This window comes from Pleuronectes platessa, chromosome 7, assembly GCF_947347685.1.
Source record: "Pleuronectes platessa chromosome 7, fPlePla1.1, whole genome shotgun sequence".
Classification (NCBI taxonomy): domain Eukaryota; kingdom Metazoa; phylum Chordata; class Actinopteri; order Pleuronectiformes; family Pleuronectidae; genus Pleuronectes; species Pleuronectes platessa.
This window is the reverse complement of record NC_070632.1, coordinates 10,770,502-10,794,774: the sequence shown is the minus strand read 5'-3', so window position 1 is coordinate 10,794,774 and position 24,273 is coordinate 10,770,502. Positions and strand designations below refer to the sequence as shown.

General features: G+C 41.4%; 2 protein-coding genes across 2 annotated transcripts; both read left to right on the top strand.

Moving 5' to 3' along the window:
• The first annotated feature begins 8,106 nt into the window (after positions 1-8,106).
• bmal2 (basic helix-loop-helix ARNT like 2) lies at positions 8,107-20,894 on the top strand. The gene is made up of 17 exons (XM_053427253.1): positions 8,107-8,234; positions 12,699-12,828; positions 12,943-12,996; positions 13,120-13,161; positions 13,341-13,498; positions 13,722-13,801; positions 14,257-14,349; positions 14,724-14,841; positions 15,358-15,507; positions 15,680-15,923; positions 16,146-16,252; positions 16,555-16,705; positions 16,822-16,874; positions 16,978-17,089; positions 17,177-17,267; positions 17,614-17,713; positions 17,824-20,894. The coding sequence occupies exons 1-17, from the start codon at positions 8,174-8,176 to the stop codon at positions 17,979-17,981; spliced, it is 1,902 nt and encodes a 633-aa protein (XP_053283228.1). The 5' UTR covers positions 8,107-8,173; the 3' UTR covers positions 17,982-20,894.
• Positions 20,895-20,976: 82 nt separating this feature from the next.
• si:ch211-245j22.3 (uncharacterized protein LOC563798 homolog) lies at positions 20,977-23,825 on the top strand. The gene is made up of 5 exons (XM_053427252.1): positions 20,977-21,259; positions 21,804-21,936; positions 22,317-22,466; positions 22,573-22,678; positions 23,389-23,825. Exons 1-5 carry the CDS (start codon positions 21,189-21,191, stop codon positions 23,523-23,525), a joined length of 597 nt encoding a protein of 198 aa, XP_053283227.1. The 5' UTR covers positions 20,977-21,188; the 3' UTR covers positions 23,526-23,825.
• The last annotated feature ends 448 nt before the right edge of the window (positions 23,826-24,273 follow it).

Genomic DNA, 24,273 nt, shown 5'->3' with positions numbered 1-24,273 from the left:
ATGGGATGAGAGGGAGAGAGGAGGCGTGGCAATAATAGATTCAAAATGGTGGTTTAACTTGCGTTATTCAAAATGGAGTCTATGATAATGACACCATGTGGCCGGAGCTCACACTGGTGGTCGTCACATGAATTACACCAAGGGATTTTCAGACAAAGAGAATTCTTTGTCTCTGCTTTGGCGTTGGGCCGCATGGCTTCCAGATGTGTCCAGCCTCTCTGAATATAGATTTAACTATGTTACATGAACTGTATTCTAAATACAGATCGGATGTGTGTATAGGTCGGTTTAGAAGGAGAGAGAGAGAGAGAGAGAGCATACAAGGAGAGAGCAAAGCTCTTAAAAGCACCGTCAGAGACAAGTTACATTTACTTTACCACTCAGCACCCAAGTGGCGTTGTGTGCCGAGGTTTGACCGGTAAAGTCTCCTTAAAGTTGTTCAAACGGTCACAATGAGCTGGAGACGCTGCTCACGGCGCTTAAAAACTGTGGCACAAGGCCGTAACCGGAAACCGGAAGTGGCGAATCGCCGCTAAACACTAGAGACTCGGCGGTCTCATACAAAACAAATACATTCAAGTATTAAAACAATACGCTACGTATTAGATTAACATCTGCCCAGACAATAAAGCCTCTTACTGTACCACCCTCGCGGTGTGCGTGCGCGTCGGGCCAGTGAATCACGTGGTCTCTCAAGCGGTCTTCGGCCGCTGGACCGGACAAGCAGCGGATTTTCTCATGCTGCTTCGACGGGATGAACGTCGTCCTTCTTCTTCAGGGATGTGGAGCTCGTGCTCCTCAGCGGAATGAATCTCGCGCTTCTGCAGGGGACGGCTGTGGAAGCCGTTTGTAGATCGTTGGGAAAAGAAAACTCAAGTCCGTGGGGAAAGTGAAACAGTCTGAGATTGTTCCGCGTGCAATTTCCTGTTTGGTCTTTTCAAGTTAAAAGAGCAAAAGTCCTTTTGAAAATAAAAACGTCGACTGAGATAAAAGAAATAAAAGAAAATGGAAATGAAACAAACGTCTGTAATTATTGCCTCCTTTAGCAACTAAAATCATCTAGCTAGACCGGGAATGGTCTATTGACGTCTTCAGAGAGCAGGAAATGGCTGATAAACTAAAAGTTAAGGTTGCCCCCTTTAGCAACTAAATCAGCTGGGAGGCCCCGAAGGGGGCCTGGTGTTGTCTTCAGAGCAGGGTAAAATGGCAGCGATGTTTGGGGTTCATGGGCTTTTAAATTACCTGATAGGTCCTCCTCCTTGAGGAGTTGGTCATAGGATGATGCTGGCTTTAAGCCAATTGAGTGTCAGAGCTGGACCTGAGTGGGCTGGGCTTGGAAATCAGCGGGGGTTCCAAGGCATTCCCAGAACATTTTTCCACCACCAGGGGGAGATTCTTGAGCCTGCAGGAGGATGTTTTCCCGCCCAAAGTTTAACAACCCTTTGTTCCTCTCGGCTCCAGTGTCTGGGGGCCCCCCGCTGGGCTCTGGCCCAACACTGACATCTGTCCAGTGCAGTCTTTACTGCGGGACTTATAAAATAATCTTATAGTTGTTGGTCTCTCTATGTGCACCAACAACTAAAAATACAGCCATTCAACATACGGGTGGTAAATTACAACAAAGACAACAACAGCAATCTAATAATGTTGTTTATTCAATAGAAATAAAAAGGCTATTATCTAACCTGAGATAGAATTATTGTAATCATTTCTAGTCCAGTGTGATACAAGTCAGCCCATAATTAATTAGAAATTCTATACAACTCTATATATATAGAATTATATATCAATATAATAATTATATTGAAATTCGATATAATTCTATGTAGAATGATATATCAGTATAATAATTATAGAGAATTTCCAATATATTAATGGGCTCTAAAATATATGTCTAAGCATATATATCGTGATTGTATAAATATATGTTTAATTCAAGCAGGTTTAAAAGTACTTTTACCTCAACAGTTAGTGCTAAAGTGTTTAATCGATCCTAGATGTAACGTGTGGGCAATGTGGCCTAATGAATGTAATGTGACATGTAATTATAATTGTTTTATTGTAAGTATTCTACACCCATCAGGTCTTTTAACACAAGGAAAATAAGAATAACTCACAATAACTCAACATAAAGTTCAACATAAAGAAAAAGATGTGTATAATAAAAAAATTAATATGAAAAAAATTAAATTTAAGTAAAAATTTAAATAAAACTTTATCATTAATAAATACACAAATTTTTAATGTCCACAAAAATCGCAACATGCGTTGTTCCTTTTATTTTATTTTTCTAGATGTCCCTGACATTCCGACAAGAGAAGCATTACTGTGGAGACGTGACCACTGATGCTGTGTAGCCTCAGCTACTTTCTCATAAAAGTGATTAAGTTATACTTTTGTGTCTTTTCTAGATTTATTTTTCCTGCCATTTTCCAGCTGCCAGCAGCAGAGTGAGTCACACGGTGTAAACAGAAACCATCCTGCTGCAGCCAGGGCAGTGGATAGATTTCAAGTTAACGGTGGATCGCCATGGAAATGATAGGTGGCAAATCAAAAGAGCTCTTGTCAATCCAAGTTGTTGTTAATATGAAATAAATCCCTTTGTACTTCGTGAAGTATCCTCTCACAGTCATATTAATGAGAATGTGAGAGAAGAGGGTGTCAATGAGATGAAGGAGGTGTCAGTTTGTGAGATGGAGGGGTGATCGAGAAAGAGGGAAGGAGGTAGGGAGGTGGGAAGAGAGATAGTTTCACACAAGAGTTCACCGGTGCCTTCGCCAAAACACACACACACACACCCACACACACACACGGGAGAAAGTAAATTATTACTGTGCAAATCTTTGGGGTCTGATAAACATTGTGCTCCCATGTGCCGCTTGTGTCACACTTATCTGTGTGTGTGTGTGTGTGTGTGTGTGTGTGTGTGTGTGTGTGTGTGTGTGTGTGTGCACTCATGTGCTTGCTTCAGTTGTTTGGATTCAAGTTGCAAGGTTAGACCAACAAGCTAGTCACCTGTCAGTTTACAACTCACATCACACTACGCCTCGCTGTTTTACAAACAACCCTCCTTTTCCCCCATTCCCTCAATACGCTCTCTCTTATTTTTTCCCCCCCTGTTTCCCTCTCTCACTCTCACACACGCACATAAACACACTCTCAGTTGGGAGATTCTGTATTGTGTTAACTAAGTGGGGGGCAAAGTAGGAGGAAACCCGAACAACAGTAGATTTACACAGAGGCGTAGAGGGGAGCAATTTGTCTAAAAAGCCCAAACACAAGAGAAACTACATTGTTGTTAAGAGAAAATATTTTTTAATGAAAAGTATTTGGAGAAGCAAAAAAAGGAGAAAAATCCACAGGAACTTGGCGACATAAGCTGATCTTTGAAGGAAGATACAAGATACTCTTCAAGTAGTGGGTCTTTCATTTCTAATTCCAAAAGCACACTTCCAACACCATGAAACTTTTTGCAGATTTTTTTGAAAATTACTTTGTCAATGTGTTTCATCGTTCTTGGGGTGATCTCAAAATCGTCATCCTCGATTTCGATCCATATTTTTTCGACCAGACGCTCGATGATGGTGCTTGGTGATCTGAGCTCTACGAACACCTGTGCTTTATCAAAGATCCTCCGAACCAGCTTCATAACAATTATCCTGATGAGGGATTTCCTTCCGTCCTCTTGCACTTCGCTGTATTCTTCCTCGATTTCAGAAGTTTTCACTTCGCTTTCCGGGCCAGACCCTTGACTATCTGCAGAAGTGGTCACCTCGCTTTTTGAGCCAGACCATTGACTCTCGAAAGATTGCAGAGTGACCCATCCGAGCGGGCCCCATGATATAGATTTTTCGAAACTTTTTGTTAACACCCAGGAAGTAAGAGTTTCTGCCTGTGTGTGAAGCCACCACCTCATTACTCCAAGGAAACACCACGCCATGGCAAGGATGTCAGCTGATAGGATAGCCCGTGGCGGTAAAACCATTAAGCTTGTGCGCTTTGGTCCTGAGGTGATCTTAGGTCTCATCCTATCAATGTGATTGATGAGGATATTTTTCAGCTCATTGGTTAACTCCAGGGTTTCACCACTGTAAATATCCTCAATCCATTGAGACACATTCTGCCCCTGCTGTGTCTCACCAACTACTGTTGGAAGCAGAGCGTCAATATCACTAATGACTGACTGCATTGACTGCATACTTAAAACCTTGTCAAAGGCTGGGTTGTCAGGGCTGTCAAAGTACTTGATATTCAGTCTCTCCACAATATGACAAATGGAAGCTTGGGCAAACTGCTTTGCAGCGCCTTTCTTAATCCATCCACACATTTTCTTCATAGAGGGTGAGCTTTGGGCTGATTCTAGATCAACTTCGCTCTGCGACATGATTTCATCCACAATCACCTCAGCAACGTCATCTGCAACATTCTTAATCTCCAGAGTGGAGCCAGATTCCAACTGCTCATAATCAGAAGAGGATTTGGTGAAGTGAGAGACCTCATCCTTAATGATCTCCTGGACAGTTTTGGATGTTGCAGACAGAAGACTTTCTCTGTCTCCTGAGATTGTCTTCCGGGATGAGGATGATGCCTGACAGTCTTCTTTATCGACCAGTTGTTGATTTTTCAGATTCCTCATGAGTCCTTTGATCATTTTGCCAGCCTGTTGAATTAGACATTGTAGTCTTTTTGAAGATGTGATACGAGGAATAGATTCCTTCACAGTGTCCACGCTCATGGAAAGGACAGAGTTGACACACTCTGCAATCTCTTTAGCAATCAACCTTGTCAACTTGTCTGAGCTGACCAGCTTGACCTCATCTGGAACGTCAAGAGCCTGAGCAAAAATCTGAGGAAGTGTGTTGCCCAAAGAGCAAATCACACCATTCAGAGACACAGGCCCAGCGGTGCTCACATGACCCTTTAGGGTGGATTGTGTCACTAAAAAGACAATTTCCAGCAGTTTCTCTCCCAGTGTGGTTATTGTGGCCACATCAGGTTTGCCTGCTTTCGAAAGATTCCATTGTTTTGATGTCATGCCTTCGAAATAGGACGTCACAATGGGTAAAAGGCTGTTGATGTCCATATTCCTGTTTCTGATATTGTTTTTCAATACTTCTGCTACTGGCTTCGTTTTAAAAAATCAGGTTGATTCCTGGGTATAGTAAGGGATCTCTCTGTTTGCCTACTTCAAACATTCACCTATCAACTAGATGGAGAACACACACCGAAGAGAACAGACACCAAACAGAACACACACCAAAGAGAACACTCACTAAAGAGTACACACTAAAGGGAGAACGCCCTCACTAAAGAGAACAGAGGAATCCAGGACAGCTGACATCACAGGCTGACACCAGGCTTTCCAACAAGCCACGCCCCCAAATATTGACTGTTGATGTCAGTAGCAGAGGTAGCAGGCCCGGCCCTGGCAATGTTGGCGCCCTAGGCAAGATTTAAAATTGCCCCCCCCCCCCCCCCCCCAACATACACACGCAAACTGTCATGCAACCCCAATAACTTTGGAATGTCTACAGATGCACACACAGGCAAATAGAATTGTAAGCTATAAAAAAAACAATACATATATACAATAAAAAATATAAAAAAGAGTCTGAAATCAGCTGTACTGATAGCATATCATGTCACGTCGACAAAAATAAACATTAATGAAATCCACAATCGGGGTGATTCTTACCTCTATATTGATCTTTCTTCTCCTCCTCTACTTGCGGTGCTTTCTAATATTAGTTATTTTTGTCGTGCACTAGTTGCTAGTTGTACATCAAATTGCCCTTGAAGGATAATAAAGATTTTATTTTATGGACAACGAATCTCTCTTTTGAAATGTTAGGGACACAACTGGTGCAACAGTTGTTTCGACCTAATCAAAATCAGGTAGCTGATTGTTCGGTATAATATAATAGGCCTGATCACCGGCAACGATGAGAAATCCTACAGAGAGGAGGTCAGAGCCCTGACATCTTGGTGCCAGGACAACAACCTCCATCTCAACGTCAGCAAAACGAAGGATGATCGTGTACTACAGGAAGAGACAAGGAGAGGAACACGCCCCCCTCTCCATCAACGGGGCCACGGTGGAGCGAGTCAGCAGCTTCAGGTTCCTCGGGGTCCACATCAGTGATGACCTGTCCTGGACCAATCACACAGACTCCATCACCAGGACGGCGCTACCATCCATGGAGGACCTCTACACCCAGCGGTGCAGGAAGAAGAGCAACCAGTTATTAAAGATCCCTTTCAACCCAGCCATAAAAATGTTTGGCTGCTGCTGTCTGGCCGTCGGTATACCGCACCACCAGGCTCAGAGACAGTTTCATCCCCCAGGCCATAAGACTTTTAAACTCCTCCGAACTGCAATAACTCCACTAAACAAGCACCGTGGCATATTTGCACTATTGCACATAATTGCACTATTGTTTTTTTTCAGCTGTGTATATATTTAGATATATATTTTGTATTTTGTATTTTAAATTGTTTATATTCTATTTTTTCGGTTGTATTTCTTTAGCATTGCTAGAAGAGAGCCTGTGACTCAAGCATTTCATTGCCAGGGACTGCTCAATGTTATCTCTGTGCATTTAATAATAAACTCTTGAATCTTGAATCTTGAATCCCTCTGTTGTTTACACATCTTTTTTATTATTCTGTTTGAACATGTATATGAGAACGTGTCTCATTCAGTCGGAAGCCTTAGAAAGAGCTCTTAATTCAGCAGCCACGAGGGAGTGTTCACTTTAGGCTTTCCAGGAAACCACCTTTCTAGGAACATGTCAAGCCCTTCCAATAAAAGTATTAATCACGATGCTTTCATTGAATGTAGGTCAAACATCAGGATTGTTGTTATCAGTCAGGACTTCCTCAAAGACTCCCCACTTGGTCCTGATGAATTCCTGATATGAGTGAGTTGTGTGTTTATCAAATGTTCCCCTCTTAGACATGCATACGACACACCCGTAGTATTTTTATCTTTATGGTATCAACAGAGGAGTATTATTACAGGAGTTCAACAACTGACTGTGCTTGAACTGATTATACATGAGTTGAATAACACTGTTTTGTAAATAACATTTACAATAAAACTGATACAGAGGAGGTATGTTGAGAAATAAAGGAATTTGGAAACTTAATTGCATGATTATGCTTTTCACATTATAAGAAAACATCCAACAAGACCTTAACATAAACATGCAGGACATTTACACAGAAACGGTGGAGAAATAGTGTAGTTTTCTAACTGGGACTGAACAATTAAGACGTGATCACAATGATATGTGGGAGAATACAGAGTAAGAATGACAGTAATGTAACATCAGGCTTTACTCTACGTTTACTGTACTGTTTTATTTATATATGTATTGCTATTATCTACTGACTCAACATCAATTCACTTTAAACTGTAATAAATCCACCTTCAAACCGACTTGCCTGCACTAAACAGACTTGTTATTTAACCTTTCTCCTCAAGAATCCCTCTGTTGTTTACGCACCATTTTTATTATTCTGTTTGAACATGTATATGAGAACGTGTCTCATTCATTCGGAAGCCTTAGAAAGAGCTTATAATTCCGCATCCACCAGGGAGTGTTCACTTTAGGCTTTCCATGAAACCACCTTTCTAGGAACATGTCTAGCCCTGCCATAAAAGTATTAATCATAATGAGATGGTATTGTTGTTGGTCCTGATGAATTCCTGATATGAGATTGTCGTGTGTTTAAGAAATATTCCCCTCTTAGACATGCGTACAACACACCACAACAGGTCCTTCGCATTACCATGCAGGACATCTACACAGAAACGGTGGAGAAATAGTTTCTAGACTAATGAAATAAAAGAGGAAGAAGGGATACTGGTTTTCCAGCGGACGTGAAGGGAAGCGCAGCAGCGGCGGTGACTCCGGTGAACCGACAGGAGGAGACTGCGCTCTGCCTTCCGCTTACCCCCCCTCCACCACCTCCACACTGTCCCATTTCCACCGCTGCTGCCGCCGCCGTTCAGCTTTTCTCCGTGGAGGACGACTGAAACAAGGCGCAGGCATCCAGCTCCCTTCGGCTCTCCACACGACGAGCCCCGCCAGCACAGCCGCGTCCCGGAGCGAGTCCACCGCCTCATCCATGCATTGGAGTCCCGGGCTCCAGCGCACCGGCTCCAGCCATGTCGGCCGGGAATGCATCGGCTGGTGTCGGTGACAGAGCGGGAGGCGGAGAACCGGCAGGTAACTCTAATACACCGCGAGTTGTTATTTTACCACTTTGAACGGTGACGCCGTGTAGTACTATGTGTGTACTATGAGTGTGTTTACTGTCAAGCCGCGGGGGGAAGCGGTGTGTTCACCCGGGTGTTCTGCACCGGTTGACCGTAACTTTGCGCTTTTCCAAAACTAGGTCAGTAGATCAGTAGAGCAAACTCGCCTTCCCCGTCGTCTATGTAACCCGACCCGGCTCCCTTTCTCGCCTGAGCCCCGCGTTACGTCCGCACACATCGTTATCCCGGGTTGTCACGGTTGGCAGTGGCATTAAATGCGAAATAAACATGTTTGTGTCCCGGCGTCGCTTGTGCTAACGTTGACCCGAGCGACCGAACTGGTTGTTAGCTTAGCCGCCGTAGCTTGGCCTGTTCGCCGGGAGGAAACTGTCTCGACACGGCCGAGGAGGAGGTAGTTTTACGCGCCGTGATGGTGGTGTACTCGGAGTGGTTTTGTCACAGCTGGTGGTGCTCCGTGGTTTCTGGAAGAAGCGTTGTCACGTTGTGAATACCAAGCGGGGACGTTAGCTCGCGTTCAGGCCCGAGCTGATCCGCGGCCGCTCGCTGCTTCGCCCGAGAGGATGAACCCGCTGAACCGAGGATCGGATGTTAAACAGGACGGATCAGGCTTTACTCTACGTTTACTGTACTGCACTGTTTTATTTATATATGTATTACTATTATCTCCTGACTCCACATCAATTCACTTTAAACTGTAATAAATCCACATTCAAACCGACTTCCCTTCACTAAACCGACTCTTGTTATTTAACCTTGCTCCTATAGAAGCCCTCTGTTGTTTACACACCTTCTTTTTATTATTCTGTTTGAACATGTATATGAGAACGTGTCTCATTCAGTCGGAAGCCTTTTAGAAAGAGCTTATAATTCCGCAGCCACCAGGGAGTGTTCACTGCTTTCCAGGAAACCAACTTTCCAGGAAAATGTCAAGGCCTGCCAATAAAAGCTTTAATCATAATGAGATGGTGTGTTGTTGTTCTAGAATCTGAAGACATGTTGTACTTCTGGTGGTGTTTACACAATGCATCTCTGTGGTGTTGCACGATGCTTTCATTGAATGTAGGTCAAACATCAGGATTGTTGTTACCAGTCAGGACTTCCTCACAGACTCCCCACTTGGTCCTGATGAATTCCTGATATGAATGAGTTGTGTGTTTAAACAAATGTTCCCCCCTTGGACATGCGTACAAAGCACCAGTAGTATTTTTATCTTTATGGAATCAACAGAGGAGTAGTATTACTGGAGTTCAACAACTGACTGTGCTTGAACTGATTATACATGAGTTGAGTATTGTTTTGCTTTGTTTTGTTTTGTTATGTTTGTTTTGTGATGTGTATTCTTTGTAAGCAACTGAGAGCCACTTTACCGAGTCAAATTCCCTGTTTGTGCAAACTTACTTGGCCAATAAATCTGATTCTGATAATACTGTTTTGTAAATAGCCCACTTCGAATGTAGCTTTCTTCACTTTTCTGTTTCAACTTTGTAGTATAAAGAGTATGGAGATGGCTGAGTATACTTGATAAGATATTTGTCTCTGTGTACTTGATTATAGTACTGTTATTAGATATACAGTGGCCATCAATGTATCGTCCAGTCTCTATTAAACTTCTGACCTGCAAGAATTGAACTGCACAACTAACTTTATTCAGCCCTGAGACTGGTTTTACTGACCAGTCTCAAGCTTTTCCCAAACTCGTTCATTAGATAACAGATTACATTTGTTTGATGGCAAGAAAAACAACTTTGACAAAGTGATTTAACTAGTTTTACTGTAGAGATACAAGATTATGAGAATAATTGATAAACATTCATAGTTTGAGGTCATATTTGACGCCAAAATATAAAACTATCACTAGTTCCAGTCATTTAAGAGTAATTGCTTATGATTAATTGATTCAATAATTCGGTTTATTTTGTCATATTGCACTTTTTCCCCCACAAGCCATCAGTTTAAAAACACCAAGTTATCCAGCTTTTTATCATGTAAACAAAGAAAAGCTGGAAAAAAATAAATGTTTGAACTTATTGTTTGATACTGCTTAATAAAATGGTTTCTACATTTTCTACTGATCAATAAAACTGTTGGAAAATGGGTTCATCTTTAGATGACATTCCTTTCTAGTTTGATTCTACTTTTTTTTTAATCTGTATTAAAATGTTCATCACAAATCAGTGAATCTATGTAGAAGTATTTTTAGGGCACATTTATTAAAATCTACCCAGTCTGGATAACCAGTGATCCTTTCATTGAGACTTTCTTGTCTAGTTTCCTGTGAGAAGTTTACAACGAGATGTTTTCATGAGCATTGTAATCCAGTGATCTCTTTTTCCACATTCAGATTGCACCGCTGTAGGGCATGAATTATTTCTTGCCACCTACATATTAATCAGAATTACAATATTGCGCAATTAACTTTGCGTTTAAGAAACATTAACGCTTTCATTGTGAGTAGGGAATTATCAAATCATGCCGTTAATTTGGCAATAGTTGAAGACTGCAGCCTTTGTGCTCAGATCTTGTTTGTGGGTATGATTAACCTAATTGATGTGAAGTAGGGAAGCTCATGACTTAATTCGACAAACCTTTATTGTAGCCATGCACATCTGTTTGTAATTAGATCCAAGGATACAAACACTCCTGCAGTTAAACTATTTTTGTGGCTGTGATTGCGAAATCATTTCAAATACAACTGAAAAACACCAATCCTTTTTTTGTGATCGTTTTACTCTGTGACAATGTGAGGAAGAGCTTCAGAGCGTGGGGGGTGTTGGGTTAGGGTTAGGGTTAGGAGTGCAGCAGTAGCAGCAGATACTCATTGAAGGATTCAGTAAATGGACAAGTTAATGAACGCGAGAGCTTGACTGAGGGATGAGTTGGCAGAGAGACGAGGGTTTGGCGTGATGTCCAGTAATCTAGGTGCCTTCGCTCTAACCCTGTAATCCATCAGATTTGTACAGTGGGACTGGGATTAAAAACCAGGTTGTTACTGATCTATTTGGGTCACAAGGTCGGTGGAGCGGAGTTAAAAATAGGTTTCATGGATATGAGCCACATTTGGTGTCTCTCGCATACATATCTCACCTTCTGCTGAGAAATGGGAATAAATCACAGTCATGGTAGCTACACGTCTTTTTGGAATAGACAATGAGCTGTGGAGTTAAAGAGATTTATTACATGCTTATTCTAAAATAAACAATAGTTTATTATATAGTCAAACGAGCATCTAGATTACAGGCCCAAATTAAACTTGACTGTTTCAAGGTTTGTTTGCTTACTGCTGTCAGTACTTGTCAAAGATGGTTTGTGAGAGAAGAACCTCCACTCTGTCTAAGCGCTGAACAACCACTACTAATGTTTCAGCAGTGCCCGAGAAATCAAACCGAGTGAGTCATCTTTGCATTTTGCTTCATGTCACTGTTGTCAGTGTTCAAAATGCTCTTTCATTTATATCAATGGATTTAATCGGACAGACTTCTGATCAATGACCTTCCGTATTTGGAATAAAAGCTCATAAAAATAAGTTGCAGCTGTGGTCTGTCAATGTATCAGACATGCGTATTAATAATTATTTAGTACTAGTTAAGCGTTTGCACTTCGTAACAAATATTCAAAGATATGAATCAGGGCAAAAAATGCAAGATCAGGACACGGCTCGTGAGAAATATATTTTTCTGTTATTTTAGAGACAGCCATTGACAATGGACGATGGCATCGGCCCAGCCCCACGCTGGCGTCAGAGAAACTTGTGTCTGAAGCGTGTACAGAGGCCAACGCTCCCATAAGTCAATTCACAGCAGTTACACCAGAACAACCAGTTATGAGTTAATAAGTAGGCTGATTATTGGCTGTGTGAAGGTTATGAGGATTTGCTCCACGGGTGTGTGTAGGGAAAGAGGGAGGCTCAGTTAAAGATTTACTTACCACACCAAGAATTTACTTCATGCTCTGCAGATCTCAGCATTCAACCTTTTTAGCCACAAGCCAGCTCTTCTTATCTTTAACACAACCTCTTTTTGGAATAGTAAAGGTCCTCACTGGATAAATACAAGTGCGTAAAAGAATAATCGAAGAACCCAATCCTGTGCACCTATAATCATTTCACAATTATTTGTGATCCAGTCACTTATCAAACAAAAGGCTGAAAGCTACAACAATTTGTCAGGTTCCAGCTTCTCATTTCTTGCTTCTCATAGTAAATTGAACAATTGAGACTCATATGCGGCCAATTTTAAGGAATAACATGACTCAGTCTGTGAGTTAATGTAGTTTTACATTGGTTGTTTTGGTGGAAACCTTTAATATGACCACATACATCTGACAGAATGAAATACAGCAGAATGGGAACATGCATTCAGACATACATTCAGTCCCTTGTGACCAGATGCAGTTCATTGTGTTTTGTGCGTTTCAGAGGACCTGCTGGTCGAGGAAAACCAAAGCTGTGCTATGTCTCTGTCCAGCTTGATGTCCGCTTCCTCAGCTGCCGGCATGTCCTTGAGCATGGAGATGCCCCGGAAGCGCAAGGGCAGCATAGACAACCAGTGAGTCTGAGTGTGACTTCTTTTAGTCTGTTTAGAACTTCAAGAAAATCTCATCAATCCAATCACTTAAATTTATGCTGTTGTAATTGACTTTGCTGTTTTTCTCCTTTTCAGGGATTCAAAATCTGCTTCCATCCCTGATGCAGATATGGAAGACGACGAAAACGGGTAATCTGCGTTGAGCTTGAGCAACGAGATAATTAATTGATTAGTGGGCCGAGAAAATAGTACTCATTTCCATGATGCTGCTCAGTATGTAAATAATTTAAATGTGTTTTTTCTTCTCCACAGGTCGGATGGAGATGACCAACACGTCAAAATGAAATGTCTCAGGTAGGTTTTTTTGGGCAACACTTGTCTATGTTTTTATGATATTATTTTCAGGCTTAAAACATCCACTGTGAAGTTCCAAATATAGAGTATGATACATTTCCCAGATGGATTATAGAGTCATAACAGGAAACTCTTATATTGAGTCCTCTGAATGGTTTCCTTATTTCGTATGTCTGCAGGGAGCCACACAGCCAAATTGAAAAGAGGAGACGGGACAAAATGAACATCCTCATCGACAAACTCTCAGCCATGATCCCCACTTGTAACCCGATGTCTCGCAAACTGGACAAACTCACTGTGCTTAGAATGGCTGTGCAGCACCTCAAATCTCTCAAAGGTACAGAGACAACTGATGACCTGACGACATGACTGTTGTTGTTAATAGGGTTTAGTCCTGTGATCATGTTCATGCACTCAACCGTACATTTACTGTTAGGGTTAGGATTGATAGCTTGACACTCTGAACATAGAAACCCAGGTTTGAATGAAGAAGAATGTTCCTTTAACTCAATTTACTGATGGTAGCAAATTATCTGATGTGACTGTGTCTGTATTTTCAGGTTCAGCAGGTTCCTTCTCTGAAGCGAACTATAAGCCATCATTCCTTCCTAATGAGGAGCTCAAGCACCTTGTTCTTAAGGTACCAGTGAGAATTATGATTTGATGTTAAATGAATTACTCTGCCCATATTTTGGTCAGTTCCAGCTGCATAGGTTACCAACCTAAACCATGTATTGGTTACAAACCTATGCAGTTGGCAACGCCCCGGCTTTACTGTGAGTTACATTAATTAGAAATGTACAAAACATGCCAAAGAAAACAAGCATTTAAAAACAAAAAAGGTAATGTTTTGGCATTGTTTAACTGCTGATAGTATTTATAATGTTTGTATTATAACTTATAACATTTTAATTAAAGTTGTAATCACTTTTCTTATTGATTAATTTAAATGCTTCTTATTACTTAAATAAATATATAAAAATAACTATAATGTAAAAAATATGAATGTAATATTTACTCAGTGTAGCCTCTTTGTTTTGATCATGTCATCTCATCAGCTCCTCCTATTCTCCCCCGTGTCTCTCTGTTGTGCAGGCGGCAGATGGGTTCCTGTTTGTAGTGGGATGTGATCGTGGAAAGATAGTTTTTGTCTCAGAGTCCGTCACGAAGATATTAAATTATAGTCGGGTAACACTTTTACATTTGTTACTGTATCTGCAGAGAAGACCCCGGACACACCAGATGCGTTGTGTTTTCTTGGCACTAATGTAAACACTTGCATTGAAACCATTGCCTGTAATCTATGTATCCAATGTTTATGCCTCATTATTCTTCTGATTGTACATTTGTAATCTTGATAGATCTGTTAGGATTTTGCCAAATTGCTAAATTCAAAACTCTCGCTCTATGCAGTATCTGGTGTGCTCCGGGGTCAACAGTTCAGTCATTATACTTTGTGAAATTGGCTATTTGTCAGCAGGACTTGCTCTAGATGCAGACTGGTATGACCGTGGGAACTTTCTTCTTTTTGACGAGCTGTGTTTTTTCTTCTCTTCTTCTAGGCGGAGCTGATTGGACAGAGCCTGTTTGATTACATACACCCTAAGGACATGGGGAAAGTGAAGGAGCAGCTGTCAGCTACTGAGTTATACCCTCGTGAACGGCTAATAGATGCTAAAAGTAAAGCAGTTGTATCTGTATGTGTACTTTGTGAGGACCAGTTTAACTATTAGACCATAAGGTGTGATGACATTTTGCTTTTCGGACATACCTTCAAAGGGCCGTGTAAAGGTTGTGACTTGTTTTTATGGTAAGATTTGGCTCTCGGTTAGAGTGGGGGTTTAGGACAGGCATTTAGTTATGTTGCTTAAGGTCAGGTTAAGGGGTTATGGAATGCTATGATTCAACTGAGGGTCTACACAAAGCTAGAAGTTTGAAGGTTTGTCATAGCTACCTTTGGGGACCAATTCCAGGCCAAAAACCAGTTAGTTAAATAAAACTTGTCAACAACTGTGTCCCCAAATGCGGAAAAAGCTGATTCCTGGGTCAGTGATTCCTGTTGGGATTTGGTAAGTAGTAGTTATGGTTAAAGTAAGTCTCAAGAGAATTAATAACTCAATTATAAGTCCCCATAAGTGACCTATGATAAGTGAGTGTGTGAGAGGGAACACATTAACACTTCTTTCCTTTCCCCAGCCGGTCTGCAGGTCCAGGCCTACCTCCCAGTCGGCGGCGCACGGTTGTGTTCCGGCGCAAGGCGCTCCTTCTTCTGTCGCATGAAGTACAACAAGGTGTCTATCAAAGTGGAGGAGAACGAATTCCAGGCCAGCTCCTCAAAAAAGAAAGGCAAGTAAATCATTATCTACAGTCAGGGTTTCATCATTTGTTAAATGGAAAACAGCCTGTATAGTTTTAACAGTTACACAGTTTCAGTGTAAAGGAATAAATGTACTTATATCTTGTCTTTGTGTGTTTGTCTTATTTGATGTGTGTCATTTCTGTCTTAATGCGTCTACAGAGTCGCAGAAGTACTGCACAGTCCACTGTACAGGCTACATGCGCAGCTGGCCCACCAGTCAGCTGGGAGCAGAGGGGGAGGGCGAGGCGGACAAGCAGGACAGCTCCCACTTCAGCTGCCTGGTGGCAGTGGGACGCATCCACTCTCACTCATCTCCCCAGGTTAACGGAGAAGTGAGAGTAAAACCCACAGAGTTCATCACACGCTACGCCATGGATGGCAAATTCACCTTTGTCGATCAAAGGTAGAGTCAATTCAACAAGGGGGGGTTTGGTGCATGGTTTTGATAACAATGCACATTTCACATATATATTTCAGTGACATTTCAAATTTCTTTGATGCTTATTAACATAATAGATTGTGGGTGTCAAAGGGGAAACAAAGAGAGCCCACACGGTATTCTAAATAACATATTACGTGTATACAACTCATGATACCGGGATAACTTAGCTTTTTTTTCCTGCAGAGCTACGACCTTTCTTGGGTATCTTCCCCAAGAACTGCTTGGGACATCATGCTACGAGTACTTCCACCAAGACGACTTACCACATTTAGCTGATAGACATCGAAAAGGTAAAATACATTCTTCAGTCCCCTCATAGTGTTCGTCTTTGTTTCTGTTGATTTCGTTCTCTGCTAAGACGAAAGCGTCACTTTTTTAGTTATTTGGACCAATTCAGATCAGATGTTTATTTACAGTTCAGCAGCAGTGTTGAGGTACATCACATGTTAAGTTTCTGTCCCTGCTGAAAACAATGTTTATTTAAGTAGGTCTCTGTGAGGCCTCTGTATTTGATGTTCTGTGCTCTAAGCAGGTGATTCTGATGCTGTTTCCTCTGTTAAGTCTTTTTAATCTGTCTGTTTTTCCACCATAGTGCTGCGGAGTAAAGAGAAAATCGACACAAACTGTTACAAGTTCAAAACGAAATGTGGCTCTTTTGTCACTCTGCAAAGTCAGTGGTTTAGTTTTGTAAATCCCTGGACCAAAGAAGTAGAATACATAGTGTCAACTAACACAGTCATAACGTGAGTATATGCTTCCATCAGATTCTTTCTTACCTGAATAGCTCCGTACCTGACAAAGAATCGTATTCACTGTTGCTTTATCTGGTTTCTCATCCAATGACATCGCACCATCACAGTCAAGCCAATCGGTCGGGAAACAAGTCTGAACAGTCGAGCAAGACTTCTGACGGTCAGTTGAAATGGATTATGGAAAAAGAAAAATAAGGAGATGTAATCCGATGTCTTTTCTGCACCATTTCTGTTCCCGCCTAACATCTTGTTTCTGTTGGAAGATGGCAAGAAGTCCCTTCCCATTATCCCAGGCATCTCCGCCACCCCTGGGGGAATGATTTATGCAGGAAGCATAGGGACGCAGATTGCCAACGAGCTGCTGGATTTCAACAGGTGGGTTCTCGAAACACCAGAAGTTGGTTTCACTGTTTTTACTGCCACGGTTGTTGTAGCTTTTAATTTGTGTCTGTGCCTCTTTAGGATGAACTCATCCCCTTCCAGTGGAAACGTCAGCCCCTTCAGTTTACAACAGGACAAGTCCCCACCAACTCACAATCAAACCAGCAACGATGTAAGTTTCTATACATGCTTATTTGTATTAATACATCTGTCTCAGTCATTCATGAGGTGAACTCCACAACACAACTATTTTACCATTTGTAAAATTGTACAAAATGTGCATATTTCTTCACTAATGTACACTGATCTGTCATTGTGACCTTTGAGGTATCTTATATTTTTATGAAGACATTTTCGATTTGACTCCAATCTCAATGTAATGCTTCACTTGTAATCTCTGCAGAAATAATTTTCAGAGATAAACTTGACCGCAATGTGAAACAATCCCAGTTACTTGATTGGTTGAAAGCCATCGTTTAACCAGCACAGATTTGATTCCGTCCTGTTTCGGTCTCTAGGTGCCAAATGGAGAGGCAGCCGATATGGAGATAGCAGGAAAGTCCAGCTCCGAGGATGAGCCCCAGGCAGCTGCTTTCTCTGGAGGAGAGACACTCATGGGTTCGATTTCTGCTTCTGTTTTATAGCTTATTTCTAAACTGGGTTTATGATCATGTTTGATTATCTCATCTTATCTCATTTTGTTCCTCTGCCTCTTCATCTCTCCTCAGGGGAGAATTCTCAGATGGATTTGGACAGTGTAGTTGGACCAGGCCTTAGTAGCCTTAGCAATGACGAAGCCGCCATGGCCGTGATCATGAGCCTCCTGGAGTCGGACACAAACTTGGGCGAGGCTGTGGACTTTGAAGACATACGCTGGTCTTTATAGAATCTGCTCTTACAGTGTGAATCTGAGGCACACTGACAAACACTTGGACCATCAGTTTTTTTGATGACAAGAACTGCCTGCTTCGTGATGCCACATTCGGTTTTTAAAAACCTTTATTTATTAGCTACCTTTATCCACATAAGCTGTGTAGTCTCCGTGTGGCATGAGCAGGATCGACGTCAATAAGGGATATTCTTATTTCCCCCTTTTCGGGCGGAGGATTCGCCCCGAGGCCTTGCAGCGCTCCGCCTGCCCTGAGGCGCTGTTTCCTTAATGCTCTCCTCATGTCTCCTGTCTGTTGAACTGAGGAGACCTCAGGAGTGTTAAGAACCCACGATCACAAATAACAGTGACAAGACGCACATCATGACTGCTCCGGATTCCTGCTTGAGTTTCTCTCCAACAACATGTGATCAAAGGTTGGGAGTGACAAAGCAAAATAATGCACTGAATCGACTTCATGTTTTTTAAAAAGCTTGTAATTTGAGTTGGTACTGTATGTTTAATTAAAATGCAAGGAAGACATTGTGACAACGTGGCCCATCTCTGTGACCCCCCCACCCTCAGGATTCAAACCGTAGGTAGGCATTGTATCACGGAAGACCACACTTCCATAAACCTCTAACTTTGACAGTCACCCTAATGATGTGCTGCTCAGAGATTTCCTCTTGTCAGTATCTGAACATTTTTCCTCGGAAAGGGTCCAATAACCTCTTTTGTACACTGACTTGAACTTTGCTGTATATATGTTAATTTGGTATGATTGCAAACACCATGTCTTCAGGCCATATCTGTCTTAAAGGGATAGTTTGCGTTAGAAGAATATTTTAAATTTTACGTGTGCTCACTTTCAGGCTGCCCTGGATTTGTTTTTGCTTTTAGCTCTAAGCAGTTAACATCATTTGACAGAAGCCATCACCTTCATGCGTTTGTTGGAGATAAGCAACTTATTACCAGTCATGTTCTCCTTATGGGTTAACTAGGAGCACAACAGTATTACTTCATGCCAAGTGGAACAGCACTTTAGAGGTGCTGGAATGGAGGTCTGGTAGCAGTGGCTGAACAGAAGGCCCGTTTCAGGTTGAGTCTCATGGTGGAAGTCATAACTCAGGGAGCGATGGAAGCAGAGCCGCCCCATGCAATCAGAAAACAACAGTTCAATGCAAGTGTAGCAGTGTTTTGTCCTTCAGTTTACGCTTCACATTCTCTCCCGCATGCTGTGCATTGGTATGTGGGGTCGGAGTCCCCAGTCTGTACCTGTTCATCTGTAACTCTCCTCTCATACTGATTGTCTGCTTTGTAATCTGGCAGCTAAGCCATAGCTTTAGGTGGGTTTTTGTTTTTTTCCTCATGTACTTTTATGCACTGACGGTCTTTCAGAAGACGTGTTTATGTTTTATTTGCCCGTCGTGACCCTGCATTCATTCAAGGGATTATGCTATGCAGACCGTTCATTCCATAAATTCAAAATTTTAGGATACGTCTCTTTATCTTTCCTCGTTATTGTCACTCTCGTATCATGCATGACTCAACTTCAGAAGACGCTAGACATACTGAGGACTTTTGGTGAGAACGTGAAAATGTGGCGTATGGTTCCTGTATCCATTAAGCTAATCCAGAGCTCTGTTTGGCCCCTGCTTACGATTGCACGTCTTTTTTCAACACTCATAGTCTTCATGTTACGAGCTATATGTTAGTGATCATGTGGAAGTGAGATGGAAAAATTTGAATTGACTAAAATGCCTCAATTTATTGTCAGTGGAAATTGAAAATATTGGTTGTTTATGCCTTGCCGATGCCAAAAAGTTATTTTGAGGATAAACACCAAGTTGTGAAAATAAACAAAGTCTACACATTATAATAAAGAAATTAAGAAGAAAAACTACTGAAAGTCGTTCAATGAGCTCCTTGGGACATTGTTTATTTGGGGGCTTATAGAAAAACAAGACTGTTGTGTATGTTACACTTATCGGGTCAGAACCTGTGATATGTCAAATAAGAACTCGAGCTCTGAGGATAGAAATGTTGGTTGTGAATCATGGAGAAAACTGACTTCTACCTCTAAATACTTGAAAGTACGAGGAGCCGTTGGATGGAGCAGCTGAGCTCTTAAGGAGCCTCCCGCCTGTGTCCAAAGTGCCTTTGGACATTTCTGCTCTGTCAACCAATGGACCTGTTGCTTCTGGGGATTGCCTCCCACGTGGCCCCTTCACGGACTTAAAGGAGGGCTGATTGGATTCACTCGATGCAACATAGCGTACTGTGCACATCAGGAATGAAGTGGAAGCTCATTCACAGAGGAAATGGGAGCTGTACACATTGGCTTCAACACTCAACAACACTAACCAAACAACCAGAGCTACGGAGCTGTGCCATAGACACAGGCTGGTTTTTCTTTTAAGCAATATGTAAATTTTTCTTATTTTTTGTTCCTCTCGTTCTTCAATCATTGCACTATAATATCCCAGAAGGCTCTCACTTCAGCATTTGACCCTCAGTGATGAACTTTGCAAAGAGGGTCACACAAATGTTCCTTCTGTCTCCATTTGAAATAAAACACTATAGACTTTGTATATGAGCTAGGGAACCTCCCGATTTGATTTCAAACCCTGCTTTGTGTCTAGTTGCATGCTGTTACTCTATCATTTATTGTTTTGTTTTTTGAAAGTATTTTTTTTGCACCATTAGACCTGTTAAGGAACTTAACAACCTTTGGGCTTGTATCAGGCAGTCTGGGGCTGCTGCCTCCATTGTATCACTTCCTGCCATTTTTATAAGTTCACTCTTGTTTGATTCGTGGGCCCAAGAGGAAGCACTTACTGTATCTGTTTAACTACATTATTGCTGCTATTTATGCCTGGGCTGTCTTCTCAGGATGTCATGTTAATAAATATTAGTTGACTAAACCCTCAAGAGGAACTTTGGGAATATTTTCAAACACCAGAAGAACATTTGAGCTTTTCATTCGGCATTTTTCCGTCCTTAGTGTGAAGCGGATTAAGAAGCAGCCTCCTCCATTTTAACTAATTACATTTGCCTTCTGTTGCACCCTCTCTCCCTCCGTCACCGTTCCTCCCTCTGAGGAGAGATTTAAGTGATATGTGATGAGGTGGTTGGCACAAATTAAGAAAGCGTGGCATAAGCCTGGGATTTGTAGCGTATATAAAGGCAGTGGTGGATGCAGAGCTGTAGGTTCTCCTGAACAGAATGGGCCAAGCTGCAAACCTGCCCTGCAGGAGAGGAGAGGCCTATGTTACTGAGCTGTACGAGTGGTTCAGGTAAGATTTCTTATTTGGCTTTTTAGAGTAGATCTACAGAGGTTCAGTGCCGTGTGTATTTAGGTAGGAGATGTACGAGGGAGAGTGAGAGGAAAACCTTGAGTTAAACTGCACTTAAGAGGTGTCCTTTATATAATTTGATATTTCCCTGATAAATCTACAAAATGTCTCTTATCTACAAATATCTTTTACCTTTTTCCTTATTCTGTATTTCGTTGAATGTGAGCAGTCGTACAAACCGGAGCGTGTTCATCCCCACATTATTTTCCATGACTACGCGCTGCTGAATGGCTCGGCCTTGTCCCCCTGTGGTAAATTGGTTCAAAATGATTCAGCCTACTTATCTTAGCAGTCGAGTCCTAAGGTGTAAACAAGCTTTCAAACTCAGGTAATCTGCACACACACAGGACGGGAACAGGTTGACCTCGATTCTCTAAACTCTTCATTTTTCTCTCCGGGTTCTCCTGCTGCAAATGTGAATCTTCATTCAAACTGACCTTCCAGGGTTTACAGCTAAATGAAGGTCTTCCTCTTTTTGTCACAGGAAGTTTATGCACGAATGTCCCAGCGGGCAGATCACTCTTCATGAGTTTCAGAGGCATTTCTGCAATGGGACAGTGGGCAGTGAGTCAGCTGAGTATGCAGAGCAGGTATTCCGCACGCTGGACAACAATGGGGTGAGAAAAACTACTCTGAAGGACACATCTGTATATTTTTAATTGATCTAATTGTTATTATATTTCTTCTGGATTTAAAGAGAGATTTTAACTCCTGAATGAATGTTGTGGTTTGAAAGACTTCTTTATGAAAATGATAAAAAGCAAATGATTGTTCAATTCTGAGATCAATTGTGTAAAACCTTCTCACTGTGCCTTCACTATACATAGGAAATACATCAATATTTATTGAAATGTTATTCAACCATTGATTAAAATTGTATTTCAGTAATTTATATTGTTTTTACTGTTATTGGCCCTATAACAAATAACAATGTCTTAGTGCTAAATAATCTTTTAATCCCATAAACAAAGCTGTTGATGCAGGTTGTCTCCTGCAGGACGGGGTGGTTGATTTCAGGGAGTACGTCATGGCCATCAGTTTGCTGATTGACGGTTCAGCTCACGACAAACTGGCCTGGTCATTCAAGCTTTATGACAAAGACCGAGATGGAGCCATAACAAAGGAGGAAATGCTGGAGATCATGCAGGTGCGTGTTTGTGTGTGTGCATGTGCGTGCACTTTTCTGTGTTGAAAATACAAATTCAGGTCACATGTTTGAAGCTCATCCTCTGTGTTGTTCTCTCTGTTCATAGGCAGTTAATAAGATGAGCGTAGCCGCTGCTATGGCCAAGCCCAACCCACTCACAGCTGAAGAATGTACCAACAGGATATTTGTGAGATTAGATAAAGACAATAACGGTGAGGAAATAGTTTCCTCTTTCTGCTTGAAATTGTGGTGCAGTGTTATTTCAGCTTGAAACAATGGATGTCACACTCATACTCTGTCGAGCATTCGGTGCCTTTTTCCTTTCAGTAGACCGACCTCATGTCCTCAGGTTGTGTTTTTGTAAAGGACTTAAGATCAACGTAGAAGGAGAAGGGCACCCAGGGAGCACCTCCTCCAGGGCCCAGCATTCCCCTTATGAAAGCACATTTAAATTCACTAGATCTAGATTTTTATTTACACACTGATAAATATTAGGGTATTCTCTGGGAATGCAAGTAAAATAAAAAATGTAATCGCTTATACCAACATTTAAATATGGCTTCAATTGGTTACACACAAATGAATAAAGTTTGTTCAATTTAAGTTAGGAAGTTATATAAATACAAACAGATATTAGTGTTTAAAAATGTATGGAAGTGATGCTAATCTTAAAGAATTATTATTTATAACAACCTTCAAGTGAGGTATTGCAAACCTAAAACATTAGTTCAAGAGAGGAAGTGGGCACATAACTAATTTAAATTGCTTTAATTTAAACAACAAAATGAAAGCATTAAAGCATATTAACCTCCCACTCAATGATTCAAACATTTGCAGGCATAGATTTAGGAAGAAACAGAAGCCGGTGATTTTAATAGAGTCTGTCCTGTGCTCTTTGTCTCTGTCCTTGTTATGTCTGTAGCCAACATCAGTCTGGAGGAGTTCATAGAGGGAGCGCTAGACGATGATTGGATCAGAGAGATGCTGGAATGTGACCCCAGCACCGTGAAGGTGGAGAGGCCTGTGAGGAGCACCTCCGCTTTGGGGACCCATGGCTGACACGTGGTGGGATATTCTATTCACTCAGTGCAAAGAAATTATCAAACTGAAATGTCCAAGAATCGTTGCAGCAACACAGTTTCTATTTGCTGTGACAAATGATATCGATGTCATTTGGGTGACTTCACGGAAGACACTGGGATGCACCAGAAAATGCAGTTTTTTGACATACAGTTATTTTGTCACAGTATTGATTATTATTGTTTTATTTGGCTGCATTGTGTTGTGCTTGTTAATATTGTATTTTTGTTCTGTGCCTGAATGCATCTCCTTATAAAATAAATAACACATAACATAAAACCTTGAAACTCTATTTGTCCTTCTTGTATTATTGTATTGACCCTGCAATTGTGGCCAGGTTATTTTACACTGTGACAATCCAGAATAAATTTAGAGAAAACATAAATACCTTGTCTGCTGACAAGTTCTGGGCCTCGATGGTAGATGGCTGCTTTATCCTTATAACGCACATGTACTGAAATATAATGTAGAAGTACTTTTCTTGGGTATTTTAATTGTATGCTTCTTCAAACTTTTACTCCAGTTCAGCTGGAATTATTGTCCTTTTCACTACATGATATTTATGTGACTCATCAGACCTACTTATTCTGAAGCCTTTAAAAAACGACTGAAAACCAGTAAATTCACACTGGTCCTTTGTACATTATACATTTTCATTGTCTCTCTGTTTTCTGGTGTTATCTTATTTATGTGAGGCACTTTGTGGTGACTATGGTCTGAGACAGGA